Genomic DNA, 15,102 nt, shown 5'->3' on the forward strand with positions numbered 1-15,102 from the left:
CCCACTGATTTCAATGGGGCTAAAGTTTAGTCTGAATCCAACCAATAAACATTTCTTTGATGTTGCTACTCTGACTTGCTGCAGGGTAAGTAAGATGTTCTTAAGCCACTGCTATTATTTTATAAAGTAATATAAGTAACTAGGTTCTAGTAAATGTCCTTAAGAGTACCTACAATGCTTGACCTGGGCTTGGACAGGAGACCCCCATGAGCCCCACATTAGGAACTTGGCGCTTTCTAAAGAAACATTGGGCCAAAAAGGCCCTCCTTATTTGTGGGGTCATTCATCTTTCATGAAAGTGGGGTACCAGTTTTGGAAACTATTTTGGGGGGTGAGCTACTATTTTTCAGGGGAGTGGCTTACCATAATAGACATGATGATTGCAAAAAAGAAAGGAAGAAGCAAAGCAGCAGTCCTGCAGCATTCTTCATTGCAAACAGAAAAGCCCAATTGTAATGACACCATACGACACCCCTGATCTTTAAGTTGCAAAGAGGGTAGAGTCCCAAACAACTTGAAAGTACCCCGGAGCCAATATTCACAGGCGATTTACTGCAGAAGGGGGGCAGTTTGAGGTCTTTTGCGGCACATGACGTTTTTGCCAATCCATGGCAAAGCTGCCGCTTCCCTCTGGAAAAAGTGCAGTTTCTTTTCTTTCTTTCATTTGAAAATACTTTTTATTTATTTTGTCTTTATAAATTAAATAAACAATACCAACAACCTGATCAATAACCACAGTTTCCCAACAATGTAATATTCTTATGAGGACACAATAGTAACAAAAAGAAAAAGAAAGGAAAAGGAAAGAAAAGGGGGGGGAAGAAAAAAAAAAGTAATCTTCCTCTTTCCTCTCCCTGCTTCCCTCTCCTCTTTCAAAGGGTTACATTTAAACTCCAATACCCACGGGCTTCAGATGCCATTCTATTTTAAAAACTATACCTATATCACTAGCAATATTACAATTTAATAACCAATCTTACACTTCAATATCATATCATCAATCTTATATCAAGAAAGCAGGCCTACAGTTCATTCCCAGTAACCATATATTGCCCTTAAGTTAAAATATATTAGTAATAATAAAGCTTAACAGTTCAACCAACCAAAAATCTGAGTAATCTTATAGTAATGATAATAATAATAGTAATAGTGATTAAAAAAAAGAAAAGATGAAATTATAATATTATATAATAATAAAGTTTGAAAGCAACCTTACAACCATCAGTGATATATTTTATACTGGATATATAAATGAGTGTGTTCAATACACCCTCAAACAATATATTTAAATACAGCATATCATATCTATTTTGGAAAAAGAGAATTTAAAGAAAAATAAAAAAGAGAAAAAATGAAAGAAAGTAAACGAATATATGTATAATCAGATATCTTCTGGCCTAGCCTGAATCAGGTAGACTAAACATAAACAGTTAACAAAGCTTATTTAAAAATTCCAGTTCATGAGGCTGGAACAGAAATCTCACGCATTTTTACGTTCAGCCATGCCTCCGCCATTTCATGGTTTCGTCTGACCTTCAGAAACAATGCAAAATGTAGCAGGATATTTTAAATAATATTGTATGTTCATTTGTTTTGCCATATTCTTCGCCTTGATGAATTGCTGTCTTTTATTTGCCACCTCTTTGATGTCATCTAGGGATGTACAAAAGTCACTTACCTTTTCGCAGATTCTGTTCATGGCGGGGGGAAGGCGTTCCGTCCCTCCCCCCGGAATCCTTGACGGGGGGGAGGCGATCCAGTCCTCCCCCCTGGAATCCTCGATGGCCGGCTGTGCTCCGCGGCAGCTCCATGGAGCCGCCGGCCAGGCCCAGGACAGGGCTGTCGGCAGCCGGATTTCCAGCCACGGAGGGCTCTGGGTAAAAAAAAAAAACCGTGTATGCAAATGGAGGCGGCTATGGCCGCCGCCATTTGCGTTCCTTATTTTTTGCTGGCTTAGTCTACGTAAATATTTACGTAGACTAAGACGAAGAAAAGAAAGGGGAATGCAAATAGTGTTGCATTCCAAATAGGAATGCAAAGGGCACTATTTGCGTTCCCCTTTCTTGTCTTCGTCTTAGTCTACATAAATATTTATGTAGACTAAGACGGCGAAAAATAAGGAACGCAAATGGCGGTGGCCGTAGCCGCCGCCATTTGCATACGCATTTTTTTTTTTTTTACCCAGACGTGATAGGCTACGTAAGTCTTCACATAGCCTATCACGTCTATGGGGGGGGGGGGGAACACCACAGACTGTAAATGGCAGCGGCAGCAGCCGGTCGGAAGACCAGCTGAAGCCACCACTGGAGCTGTCCCAGGTAAGAAACATCCGCCCCAGGCATGTCTCGTTCCAGGGGGGATCCATGGGTGGCGGGGGGGTGGCAGGCCGTTCCACAATGGATTTCAGGGGGCCGAATGCACTGGCATTTGGCCTCACCGAGATCCGTTGCGGAATTCTCTGACATCTCTAATGTAATCTGGAAACAACATAACTTTATCTTGTTTCCAAAAAAGACTTCCACTCTCTCTTGCCAAACGCAGAATATAATTCTTTGTGGAGACTCTTGCAAATTGAACTATAATTGTATGGTCAGTCCCTTTAGGATTTGGCACACTAAATGCCTGCTCAATATCAAGTAAATAATCAGATGGCACAGGGAGTATCTCATGCAAAAGCTTGTCCACAAAGGTAGGCAAATTTACACCAGTAGGCAGATTTTTAATCCCAATAATACGTACATACGTAAAAAGTACATTAGGTCTGCGCGTGAAGGCCTCCAGTTGTGAAATTCTGGCAGAGATATTTTTGAAAAGAGCTTGTGTCGTAATTTCATTCGTTGTAGCCTATCTTGTAGCTCGTTAACTTTCGTCTCTATTTTTTGCCAGGAAGAGTTAATTAAATCCACAGTTCCTTGCAGGGCGGTGATGGAATTTTGGATTAAATCCAACCTCTTGGCTTGCTCTGCAAATTGCAAAGATAACTTTTTATCAAAGTAAATAATTCCCCTATATATTTTGTTCTCGGAGCTTTTGAGAAAGGTGGTATGGGAGGAGTGGGTGGCGATGCAACCCCCTTTCTTCTCCTCGGTGTAGCCATGTTTCTCTTCAAACAAATCTTGCAGTCCTCAAATATTCTCATTGTTGATATTCTTAAACCATCCCTCAGGTGTTGTTGATATTTCTTAATCCATATATTGCAATGGAACACATCACCCCTGTTTTCTCCTATGAAATAGGAGTTTCAGCACAGCTTTTTGCTGTGGTTAAGCTCTTGGGAAGATAATCCAGGAATCCAGCCCCCCCACTGCCTCATGAGGAGTACTTTTCTCCAAGATGTTATCCAGAATGCTGCCTTGCCCCTGCTTTTAATTCCAGGGGGGAGATGAAAAGGTTTTTCAACCTTTTAAAAAGCTGTCTGAGATAGTGTCCCGCAGAGACTCGACGGGATTGGTTCCAACCAGAAGTCAGGATTTTGTGACACTTTGGATGAGTTCATCGGTGTTTTCTGAAAAAGCACAGTTTCTGAATGTCCTTTTACTGTGTCTTTTTCCTAAAATGCAGCTCCCGTGCAGTTTTGCCACAGTGTGCCATGTTCCCCTGCATTAAATCTTGGGCATGCCTCTGTGACCTGGCAGTGATATGGGCAAGGGGGTGGGATGCCCCATTCCCTCTTGTTCCCCCAATCTAAGTGGCTTTTCCCATTGAGAAAATCCCCAGAAGCGCAGCAGCAACCCCTTACAATGCCACAGTAGCGGGGACATTCATTCCCCTTAGGTAGCCCGCTTTTCATCTTTAACATTCCCCCCCCCCGCTTCTGTGCATGTTTACTTGGAAGTAAGAAATAAATCTCACTCCCCTGCAGTGAATATTTGACATGTCCCAGTGCATATGGAGCCAAGGTATATCGCTAAAGCATTAAAGGGTTAAAATGCTAAAGCATTTAAAGAGCTAATGTGCTTTAGCGCTTTAACCAATTAGTGCTTTAGTGATATACCATGGCTTCATATGCATTGGGATACGTTAAAGATTAACTGCAGGGGAGCAATATACGTTTCTTACATCTGAGTAAACATGCACAGAAGGGGCGGGGGTTTTACAGAGACTCTGTTGGGGAATTCTGCTTAGAAATTCACCCCCCTCCCCAAATATTACAATTTCACCCAACTTCTGAAATTCACAAAAGAAATTCAGCGGCTGTTTTCACCCCACCCCCATCACCCCCAAAGTGATGAAAATAACTAGGACAAATTAGGCAAGTGACTCTAATGAAAAAAGGAGTCCAAGATGGGTGGGAGTTTTTAAAAAAGGAAATTCTCAAGGCACAATTACAAACAATTCCAACAAGAAAAAAAGGTGGAAGACAATGGAAGAAGCCAATGTGGCTTCACAAAAAGCTTAGAGATGACCTGAAAATACACATATAGGAAGTGGAAGGAAGGACAAGCAACAAAGGAAGAGTACAGGCAGGTAGCACAGAATTGCAGGGATGGCGTCAGGAAGGCTACATCTGAGAACGAGCTGAGGTTAGCGAGGGATGCTGAAACCAACAAAAAGGCTTTCTTCAGCTACGTGCATAGTAAAAGACAGTGGAAAGAAATGGTGGTTCAGCTATTAAATAAGGATGGCAAAACAACAAAGAAAAGGCAGAAGTGCTCAATTCCTACTTTGGCTCAGTCTTCTCCCAAAAGAGGGTCTATGAGCCCCCTGGCAAAGGCGAAGTACAGGCTGAAGGGGCAGGATTGCAGCTTGAGATCGATAGGCATATGGTCAAGGAACACCTAATTACTTTGAATGAGTTCAAATCTCCAGGGCCAGATGAACTTTATCCTAGGGTAATAAAGAAACTGGCAGAAGAACTCTCGGAACCCCTGTCTATTACCTTTGAGAAATCATGGAGGACGGACGATTGGAGGAGGGCTAATGTTGTCCCTATCTTCAGAAAGGGTAAAAAGGAGGAACCTGGGAACTACAGACCAGTCAGTCTGACATCAATCCCTGGGAAAATTCTGGAGCAGATGAGAAAGCAATCCATCTGGAAGCACCTTGAAAACAATGCCATGATTACTCAAAGCCAACATGGATTTGTCAAGAACAAGTCCTGCCAGACAAATCTGATCTCATTTTTTGATCAAGTAACCTCCCTTGTGGACTGCGGGAATGCTGTGGACATAATATACCTCGACTTCAGCAAAGCTTTCAACAAAGTGCCCCATGATATCCTGATGAGCAAACTAGCTAAGAGTGGGCTGGATGAAACAACAATCAGGTGGATCCACAGTTGGCTACAGAAATCAGACTCAAAGAGTGCTTATCAATGGGATCTTCTCAAACTGGGGAGAAGTAACGAAGGGGGTACCTCAGGGCTCAGTCCTGGGCCCAGTGGTCTTCAACATTTTTATTAATGAGTTGGAGGAGGAGGTGCAGGGAATGCTGATCAATTTGCAGATGACACAAAATTGGACAGGAGAGCTAATACCTGGGAAGACAGAAACAAAATTCAAAGTGATCTGGATAGACTGGAGCACTGGACAGAAAACAACAGAATGACATTTAATAGGGATAAATGCCAAGTTCTGCACCTAGGAAAAAGAAACCAAATGCACAGTTACAAGATGGGGGATACGTGGCTCAACAACACTACAAGCGAGAAGGATCTTGGAATTGTTGTAGATCACAAGCTGAATATGAGCCAACAATGTGGTGTAGCTTCAAAAAAGGCAAATGCTTTTTTGGGTTGCATTAATAGAAGTGTAGCTTCCAAATCCCATGAAGTACTAGTCCCCTCTACTCAGCACTGGTTAGGCCTTATCTGGAGTACTGTGTCCAGTTCTGGGCACCGTGAATTATGGGCTCCACAGCACTTTAGTGGGCACTTGGGAGCAATTGTATTTATGGTCTTTTCCATCTCACCATTGCATAGTGAGACTAAGGCCTTGACTCAATCACCAGCCATATCAGCCAGAAAATCCCCCAGAGCATTCAAGAATCCAACAGATTCCATAAGTCTCCAGTGATGGAGCATCTTAATCGGTCCCCCACCCCTGCAGGGAGGTTCTGCTACCAGCAAACCAAACTTCACAAGAAAATGATCTGACCATGACAATGGGGTTGCGCCCCCCCCCCCCCGATCATCCCTCATCCACCCAACAGCAAAAACTAGGTCTAGGCTATGTCCTGCCAAATGTGTCGGGCCAGTGATGTACTGAGCCATTCCCATGGTTGTCATGAATTCCTGAGCGGGCCCTGTCCGGATAGCCTCAGCATGGATGTTGAAGTCCCCCAGAACTACAGTCCTAGGGTTCTCCAGCACCACCTCCGAGACCACCTCAAGCAGGGAGACTGATGGGCAGCAAGGTGGGCGGTACACCAGCAGCATACCTGTTCTGTCTCTTTGGCCCAACATAAGGTACAGACCCTCAAAACTGGTGCTTTGATGGATAGGTTTCCTTGTGAGGGAGATGGAATCCTTATAGATGATGGCAACTCCTCCCCTCCCCCAACCCTCCAGTGTGGATTGGTACTGCACTAGTACCCAGGTGGACAAAGCTGGGACAGATCCAGGCCACCCAACTCATCTACCCAGGTCTTAGTAATGCACAGCAGGTCAGCCCCTTCATCCACAATCAAGTAATGGATAGTAATTGTTTTATTATGGACCAACCTGGCATTCAAAACCAGCACTAACAGATCAGAAGGTGGGCTGATAGGGAATGTAAATTTTGAAGTGTTGGGGAAGGACCGAAGATAGAACAGATTTCAAATATCTGTCCCGCCTTTTTCTTACCTGACATGTCCAACCCCCAACGCCATATCTCCCTCTGCCCAAGGTTACTCTAATAGAGGCACCTCGTTCTCACTCCCAGGGGCACCCTGGGATTCACCTGAGCACATGTACAACTATAAATAATATAAAAGTAATATAAAAGGCCAGTACAGCTAGAAAAACAAACCAGACCAGTAAAAGGCTGTAGCAACAACCTAAAATTAAAATAGGCCTACTCTACCTCCCCCTTCAAGCACTCCACATTTCTACACTCTCATAAGGCTGTCATCCAGGCTATGGCTAGCCTATCACCCTAGATAATTGCGCCCCCCCCCCCAGCTCTCACCTAAGGGATGGTTGAACCGCAGCCTCCCCAACTATCCCACGCTCTCACCCTGGAATATCTCTCTCACCCATGATGCATGCATGCGCACACTTGCTCAAAGAGGAGTTGGTACCCTCATCACTCCCCCTTCGGTGGTGATGGCGCCAGTGGCAGCCTACCACCTCAACCAGCCAACTTATATATCTCCTTCCAAGAAGGGGGCAGGTGGAGGTTGGCAGCAACCTGGTTCAGTACCTGGGGGCCTGGTCCTGCAGGGAATGGTGGTCTGCCAGACAGAAGTCCACAGGAAGAGAGCAGTGTTGATGATAGTAGTTGTGGCAGCAGCAAGCAAACAGGTAACAGCAGGCACTCCCTCTTCCTTGCGCTACCCCTTTCTTCGATGGCGGCTTCTCCTCCTCCTCTTTATCAGGCAAAGAAAATGAATTCTCCGTAAGAAAACTCCTGTCCATAACACTTTTAGACATACCTTTTAGACATCTTTAAACATGTCCAATTGCATACATACATCTTTATTTATATTTCCTCTTGGTCCTAATAGCCAAAGAATACAATATCTCCTATTGAACAAAAATGTTACATAACTCAAAACCACGTCTAAACAAGATCATAATCTCTAGTCCAAAAACAGGATCTATAGCTATGAAAATATGTTTATAGAAAACATTCTTGGATACTGTGACATACAAAAGATGTGTCAATGAAAATAAATCCATTGTTTCAAAATGTTCTGTTTGTGTTTGACCCTAGTAAACCAGATGTCCTCTCCTCAATGTTAAGGAATTCCTTCTTGGTTATCTTATCTGATAATATTCCTAGGCCCATGACTTTAGTGTTTATGACTTAATAGCATTGTGAACCTCTTGATTTACAGTATCCTGTTTGGTATTCCAGTAACTATGCCAGCTGCTTACCTCCTTCATCCTGGCACAGATGTTTCCTAGAATGTTAAGTGTCACAAAAAGAATCATGAGCCCTTTGTTTAGATAAATGCCTGCACTTTGTTTAAGAGGCTGTGTGAAACTGGGTGCTGGTATAAAATTATTAAACATAGATGCAGAAGTCTCTTTGATGCACTGGATAATGGAGTCTGTTAATTACTTAGTTAGGTCAGGCTGGGCAATACTTGCCCCTATATTTGTCCCAAGATGAACTGAATGAATTAACAACATACCAGTGCTATCAACATGCCTGAAACCATACTCATTATCTTTGTTTTGAACATTCATTTGCAGTGTTTTTATTGGTAAAATAAATATTCAAATTTTGCTTTATAGCTCAATCTATGAAGAAGAAGGTCAGGTAAACTTTTTATGTATGGAGTGTATGTGTCTTATTGTTTTATGCTGTGATTCTAAATAAACATTCCAATCCCAAATACATTTAGACAGAGGCCATGCTTTAGGCAGAGGACTCTGAAATCACACCCCTCCACTTATCCAATGCCGTGCTGGCAAATCCCCGCTCAGATTCTCCCCCACCCCGAGGTTGTACCTGTGTGTATGGCCTTGGAAGAGGGGGGGAATCCGTACCATGCTATGGTCCCTGGGACACCTTCCCAGGAACCATAGGATTGCTCTCTAAGGAACCATTCTATAAAATTCCACAACAAGCAATTCCAGTGTAAGCCCTGTACCAGGCAGCCTAACCATCAGCCACATTTCCCCACTTCTGGCTAGGAGAGTTTACAATTTCTCTCACCCAAAAACTCAGAAAAGGAATTTTGTGAATCAAGCCATTACTTATTAGAAGCAAATCCCATTGGTTGTAGTGGACTATATATTTTAAAGAAATAGCAATTAGAACTGAGCCTTACTTAGACATATATGTTCAGTGGCAATTAATGGGACATATTTCCAGATAAATTAATTACATGAAGGAATTAAAAACATAATTAATATAATATTTGTTTGTTCCTTAGATGACTGATTTAATCCTTGTAATATCAGCCTAATTAATACAATTATCTTTGGACCATGTGATAGTTTAGTGGACAATTGTACAACAGATTTCCTCACAGATTTGTGCTATTATTGAATCTTGTAATGCTTTGTTAGTTTATCTGATTCTTCTTCTTTGTGGTCTCTGTGCATCACACATATGGTCTCTAGGGATGGCGGAGAATTCTGCCAAAGACTCCTGTGAGGCTGGATTCTTTAGAATCCTCCACACCCCGGAATCCGTGGCGGAACGGACTGCTCCCCCCGTCACCCCACGAAGTCCCTGCGGACTGGATCCTACTTGCCTCCGGTGGGTCTGGATCCGGCCGCTGCAGTCTCCTACTCCAGTGTGCGGCACGAATGGCGTCCTGCGTAGGGGACGCCATTTGCATCCCTCCTTTAGCTGTGATAGGCTACGTAAATATTTATGTAGCCTATCATGGCAAAGAGCAGGGACGCAAATGGCATCCGCTACTCCATTTGCGTCCCTGTTCTTTGCAGTAATAGGCTACGTAAATGTTTACGTAGCCTATTACTGCAAAGAACAGGGACGCAAATGGTGTAGCAGATGCCATTTGTGTCCCTGCTCTTTGCCGTGATAGGCTACGTAAGTATTTACATAGCCTATCACAGCTACAGGGGGGACGCAAATGGCATCCCCTACGTAGGACGCCATTTGCGGCCGCAGCACCCTGGCAGCGGATGGAGGTCCGACTGTGGATGGGCCCGGCTGGCGGCACTGAGGAGTCGACCGCGGAGCGGTGCCGGCCAGGGAGGATTCCGGGGGAGAGAAACGGATCGCCTCCCCCCCCGGCGGACCCCCTGGAGACGCAGGTAAGTGGGGTTTCGTATACCCCTAATGGTCTCTGCACCTGCGTGGAGCCTCAGTTCAGGAAATTTCTATAGCTGAGAAAGGTTTTGGTGGGAACCCTTCCCCATCATCCTACTGTGGCGGGTTCCTCAGTTCTTTGGCCCCCATTGTGGCTGCCTTGTCAGGAACACTTGTGTCTTTAGACAGCTTTTTTTTTTTTAATGAAAATAGCTGTCAAGGGCTCCTTGGAGGCCTCTCTCAGTCTAATCCAGTAGCTAAGTCCAGACATAGACAAAGGGATTCCTTTCAAAGCTTTATTCTTCTTTTACAACTTAACAGCTCTACTGTTTGCAACTAGATCTGAGCAGCTCAGTACCTATGCCCTAAGTTGGAACAGTTGGTCCCCGTTTGAAAGGGAATTACTGGCAGACCCCTGTACTTAAGGACTAGGGAGAGTCCCTCCCCTTTTCCCTTAGATCCTCTGGGCGCAGCCGTTGTTTGCGCGCCAACCGGGCACTACGCCTCCTTTCTGCGCCCTCCATTTGGTGCCACTCTCTGCGTCGGCGTTGCACGTCCACCAAGTCTGCTATCCGCACTCTGTCACTCCCTGGATTGCTACCTAAGCTAGGAATGCTGGTGGGAGGAATCTCCGTCAGCTGTTGGCCCTGGGAAAGAGGACCGTGCTCCTCTCCCAGGAGCGACTGCTCTTCCTCAAAATCAGAACTACTCTGGGATTCTATGGGCTCAGTGTCCACCCTGACAATAGCTGAGTTTTATTCAATCTTTATCTTCCTGTCATTATTTCTTTTCTAACATCTTTCTTTGTTTTAATTTATTTTGAGTAATCTTTGTGTTCACATTCATCGCCTCAGGGCATATGGCCCTTAGGGCACCGTTCAGGAAATGCATCCAATATGGTAGCAAGCTACCTCCTTCAGACAGGCACTCTATCTGCCTCTTTTGCTTAGCAGAAGGCCATGTGGTAGAGGCTTGCCCACATTACCAGGCATTCTTCAAGCAAGCCTGCTCTAACCACTCAGATAGTCTATGAGCAGTGTTGTAGAAATGTGCCTTGGAAGCAGTGAAGGTACCCAAGTCTGCCCCTTCTGCAAAACCTTCAGCACAGGAGACCGCAAAAGTGTTGGACATTCCTTGTCCATCTTCACCAACCATGCCTATCCTAACCACAGATCAGATAGACACCCCATTAACAGTGGGGAGATCCCTAGCAATATCGGTGGCAAAGAAAATAGCAAAAAAGGCATGCACACCAAAGTCTTCCAACTTACAAAATAAGAAGAAGAAAAAGGAGTCAAAACTAGCAGAAGAGGAGCAGATCCAGAAGACTGTTAGTCGGCTTCCAACTACTTTGCTGTTAATGAATTTACCCATTCCAATAAGACTGGGGCATTAGTACCAGCTGTCAACATCGTACCCATGCCTCAACACTGGAGAGAGAGATTTGAGACTTTTCACCAGTTCATGAGCTATTGCAGATTGCTTGTAGAGAAAGACCCCATCTGAGTTGCTCCCATAGAGTTTTTCCAGATTCTTTGATATCGATGGATTACCTCAGGATCAAAGACCAGATCCATATCACAATTTCTATCCTCACTATCCATCTCAGTCACCAGTCTCCGATTGGGATAGGAAATCTGAATGGTCTTTGCCACCCAGACCAAACTATCTAGGGATGGGGGAGAATTTCTCCCCGAAACTTCGGGGGGCCGAGCGCCAACGCATTCGGTCCTCCGAAGGTTGTTCGGGGAGAACTTCCCCACCCCCGGGATGGGACTTACCTTTCACGAATGTCCCTCCCGGTGGCGGGTCCCAGCGGCGGTTCGGCAGGTCTTCGTCAGGGGCGGGGGCGGCAGCCGGTCTTTTGACCGGCTGCCGCCGCCGCCATTACAAGCAAAGTAAAAAAAAAAACAACGCCCCTGTGATAGGCTACGTAACGATTAACGTAGCCTATCACGGCTAGATTTGCAAAGTCAGCCATGATAGGCTACGTTAATCGTCACGTAGCCTATCACGGGTGACTTTAAAAAAAATTTTAAAAAGCGTGTACGGCTAATGGCGGCCCCCATAGGGAGCCGCCATTCGCGTACCTTATTTGGTCCCTGTAGTCTACGTAAAGATTTACGTAGACTACGGCGAAATAAGGGCAACGCTTATTTTCGCCGTTGTCTACGTAAATCTTTACGTAGACTACAGGGACCAAATAAGGAACGCGAATGGCGGCTCCCTATGGGGGCCGCCATTTGCGTACGCACTTTTTTTTTTTTTTCCAAAGTCACCCGCGATAGGCTACGTCACGATTAACGTAGCCTATCACGGCTGACTTTGCAGATCTAGCTGTGATAGGCTACGTTAATCGTTACGTAGCCTATCACAGAGGCGTTTTTTTTTTCTTTTGAAGTTCGCGGCCGGGGAGATGGGGCGCTTCTCCCCGGCCAGAATTTCGGCCGGGCGAGGCGGGAAGCGGGCAAGGAGGGAAGCTGCGAGACCAGGTAAGTGACTTTTGTGCACCCCTAAAATTATCAGTGGGACGACTGGCATGGCAGGTATGGCAGAGAAGATCAATACTGCTACCTGTATGCTGAGACCCCTTCTCTTAGAAGGACCTCGGTACCGTCAGCCTCATTTTCATGGCCACCAGGTGAACATAGAATCATAGAATAGTAGGGTTGGAAGGGGCCTACAAGGCCATCAAGTCCAACCCCCCGCTCAATGCAGGAATCCAAGTCAGAGCATCCCTGACAGATGGCTGTCCAGCCTCGTCTTGAATGCTTCCAGTGTGGGAGAGCCCACCACCTCCCTAGGTCATTGGTTCCATTGTCGTATTGCTCTTACACAGTCAGGAAGTTTTTCCCGATGTTCAGCCGGAATCTGGCTTCCTGTAACTTGAGCCCATTATTCCGTGTCCTGCACTCTGGCATGATGGAGAAGAGATCCTGGCCTTCTTCTCTGTGACAGCCTTTCAAGTACTTGAAGAGTGCTATCATATCTCCCCTCAGTCTTCTCTTCTCAAGGCTAAACATGCCCAGTTCTTTCAGTCTCTCTTCATAGGGCTTTGTTTCCAGTCCCCTGATCATCTTTGTTGCCCTCCTCTGAACTCTCTCCAGTTTGTCTGCATCCTTCTTAAAGTGTGGTGCCCAGAACTGGACACAGTACTCCAGATGAGGCCTAACCAATGCTGAGTAGAGGGGAACTAGTACTTCCCGGGATTTGGAAGCTATGCTTCTATGAATGCAGCCCAAAAGAGCATTTGGCTTTTTTGCAGCCACATCACCTTGTTGGCTCATATGCAGCTTGTGATCGACAACAATTCCAAGATCTTTCTCGCTTGTAGTGTTGTTGAGCCATGTATCCCCCATCTTGTAACTGTGCATTTGGTTTCTTTTTCCTAGGTGCAGAACTTGGCATTTATCCCTACTAAATGTCATTCTTTTGTTTTCTGCCCAGTGCTCCAGTCTATCCAAATCACTTTGAATTTTGTTTGTGCCTTCCAAAGTATTAGCTATCCCGCCCAATTTTGTGTCATCTGCAAATCTGATCAGCATTCCCTCCACCTCCTCCTCCAAGTCATTAATAAAAATGTTGAAGAGCACTGGGCCCAGGACTGAGCCCTGCGGTTCCCCACTCATTACCTCTCCCCAGTTTGAGAAGGTCCCATTGATAAGCACTCTTTGAGTTCGATTCTGTAGCCAACTGTGGATCCACCAGATCGTTGTTTCATCTAGCCCACTTTGAGCTACTTTGCTCATCAGGATATCATGGGGCACTTTGTTGAAAGCTTTGTTGAAGTCGAGGTACATAGTGTCTACAGCATTCCCACGGTCTACAAGGGAGGTTACTTGATCAAAAAATGAGATCAGATTTGTCTGGCAGGACTTGTTCATGACAAATCCATGTTGGCTTCGAGTAATCACAGCATTGTTTTCAAGGTGCTTCCAGATGGATTGCTTTATCATCTGCCCCAGAATTTTCCCAGGGATTGATGTCAGACTGACTGGTCTGTAGTTCCCAGGTTCCTCCTTTTTACCCTTTTTGAAGATAGGGACAACATTAGCCCTCCTCCAGTCATCTGGCACTTTACCCGTCCTCCATGATTTCTCAAAGAGAATAGACAGCGGTTCTGAGAGTTCTTCTGCCAGTTCCTTTATTACTCTGGGATGCAGTTCATCTGGCCCTGGAGATTTGAACTCATTCAAAGTAATTAGGTGTTCCTTGACCATATGCCTATCGATCTCAATCTGCAATCCTGCCCGTTCAGCCTGTACTTTGCCTTTGCCAGGGGGGTCATAGACCCTCTTTCGGGAGAAGACTGAACCAAAGTAGGAATTGAGCACCTCTGCCTTTCCTTTGTCATCTGTTATCGTTTTGCCACCCTTATTTAATAGCTGAACAACCATTTCTTTCCTCTGCCTTTTACTATGCACGTAGCTGAAGAAAGCCTTTTTGTTGTCTTTAGCATCCCTCGCTAACCTCAGCTTGTTCTCACCTTTAGCCTTCCTGACGCCATCCCTGCAATTCTGTGCTACCTGCCTCTACTCTTCCTTTGTTGCTTGGCCTTCTTTCCACTTCCTATATGTGTCCTTTTTTGTTTTCAGGTCATCCCTAAGCTTTTTGTGAAGCCACATTGGCTTCTTCTGTTGTCTTCCACCTTTTCTTCTTGTTGGAATTGTTTGTAATTGTGCCTTGAGAATTTCCCACCCATCTTGGACTCCTTTTCTAGTTAGCGTCGCTTGCCATGTGACCTTACTGATCATTGTTCTGAGTTTATGAAAATCAGCTTTCCTAAAATCCAAGGTACGCGTTTGACTACACTCGGCTTTTGCTACCCTTAGAACCAAGAACTCCGGTATAACATGGTCACTTTCCCCCAGAGTTCCTGTAACTGCTACTTTATCCACTAAGTCATCTCTGTTGGTTAGGATCAAGTCAAGGATAGCCGATCCTCTAGTTCCTTCCTCTACTTTCTGTAGGAGGAAGTTATCCGCCACACAAGTCAGGAATTTCCTGGAGGGGCCATGTTTTGCATTGCCATGTTCTCCCAACAAATATCAGGGAAATTGAAGTCCCCCATTACTACTATAACATGCTTCCTTAAAACACTGGCTATTTGCTTTTCAAAAGTTTCATCCTCGTCTTCTCCTTGATTGGGTGGCAGGTAGTAGACTCCGACCACTAGGTTCCTTTTATTCTTTGCTCCATTTTTTTTGATCCAGATGCTCTCGATGGG

The 15,102-nt window shown here is 45.0% G+C and overlaps 1 protein-coding gene across 1 annotated transcript in view; it reads left to right on the forward strand.

Moving 5' to 3' along the window:
* The window catches only part of LOC146359856 (cation channel sperm-associated auxiliary subunit epsilon-like), a 201,478-nt gene that overhangs the window by 66,129 nt on the left and 120,247 nt on the right, over nucleotides 1–15,102 (forward strand). The window contains exon 6 of the mRNA XM_084828250.1: nucleotides 8,384–8,408. Within this exon, the coding sequence (XP_084684376.1) occupies nucleotides 8,384–8,408 (25 nt within the window). The remainder of the gene's footprint in view (nucleotides 1–8,383; nucleotides 8,409–15,102) is intronic.

The sequence above is a fragment of the Heloderma suspectum genome, chromosome 1 (assembly GCF_057233095.1).
Source record: "Heloderma suspectum isolate Gila_16-S chromosome 1, 16-S_ref, whole genome shotgun sequence".
Lineage (NCBI taxonomy): Eukaryota > Metazoa > Chordata > Lepidosauria > Squamata > Helodermatidae > Heloderma > Heloderma suspectum.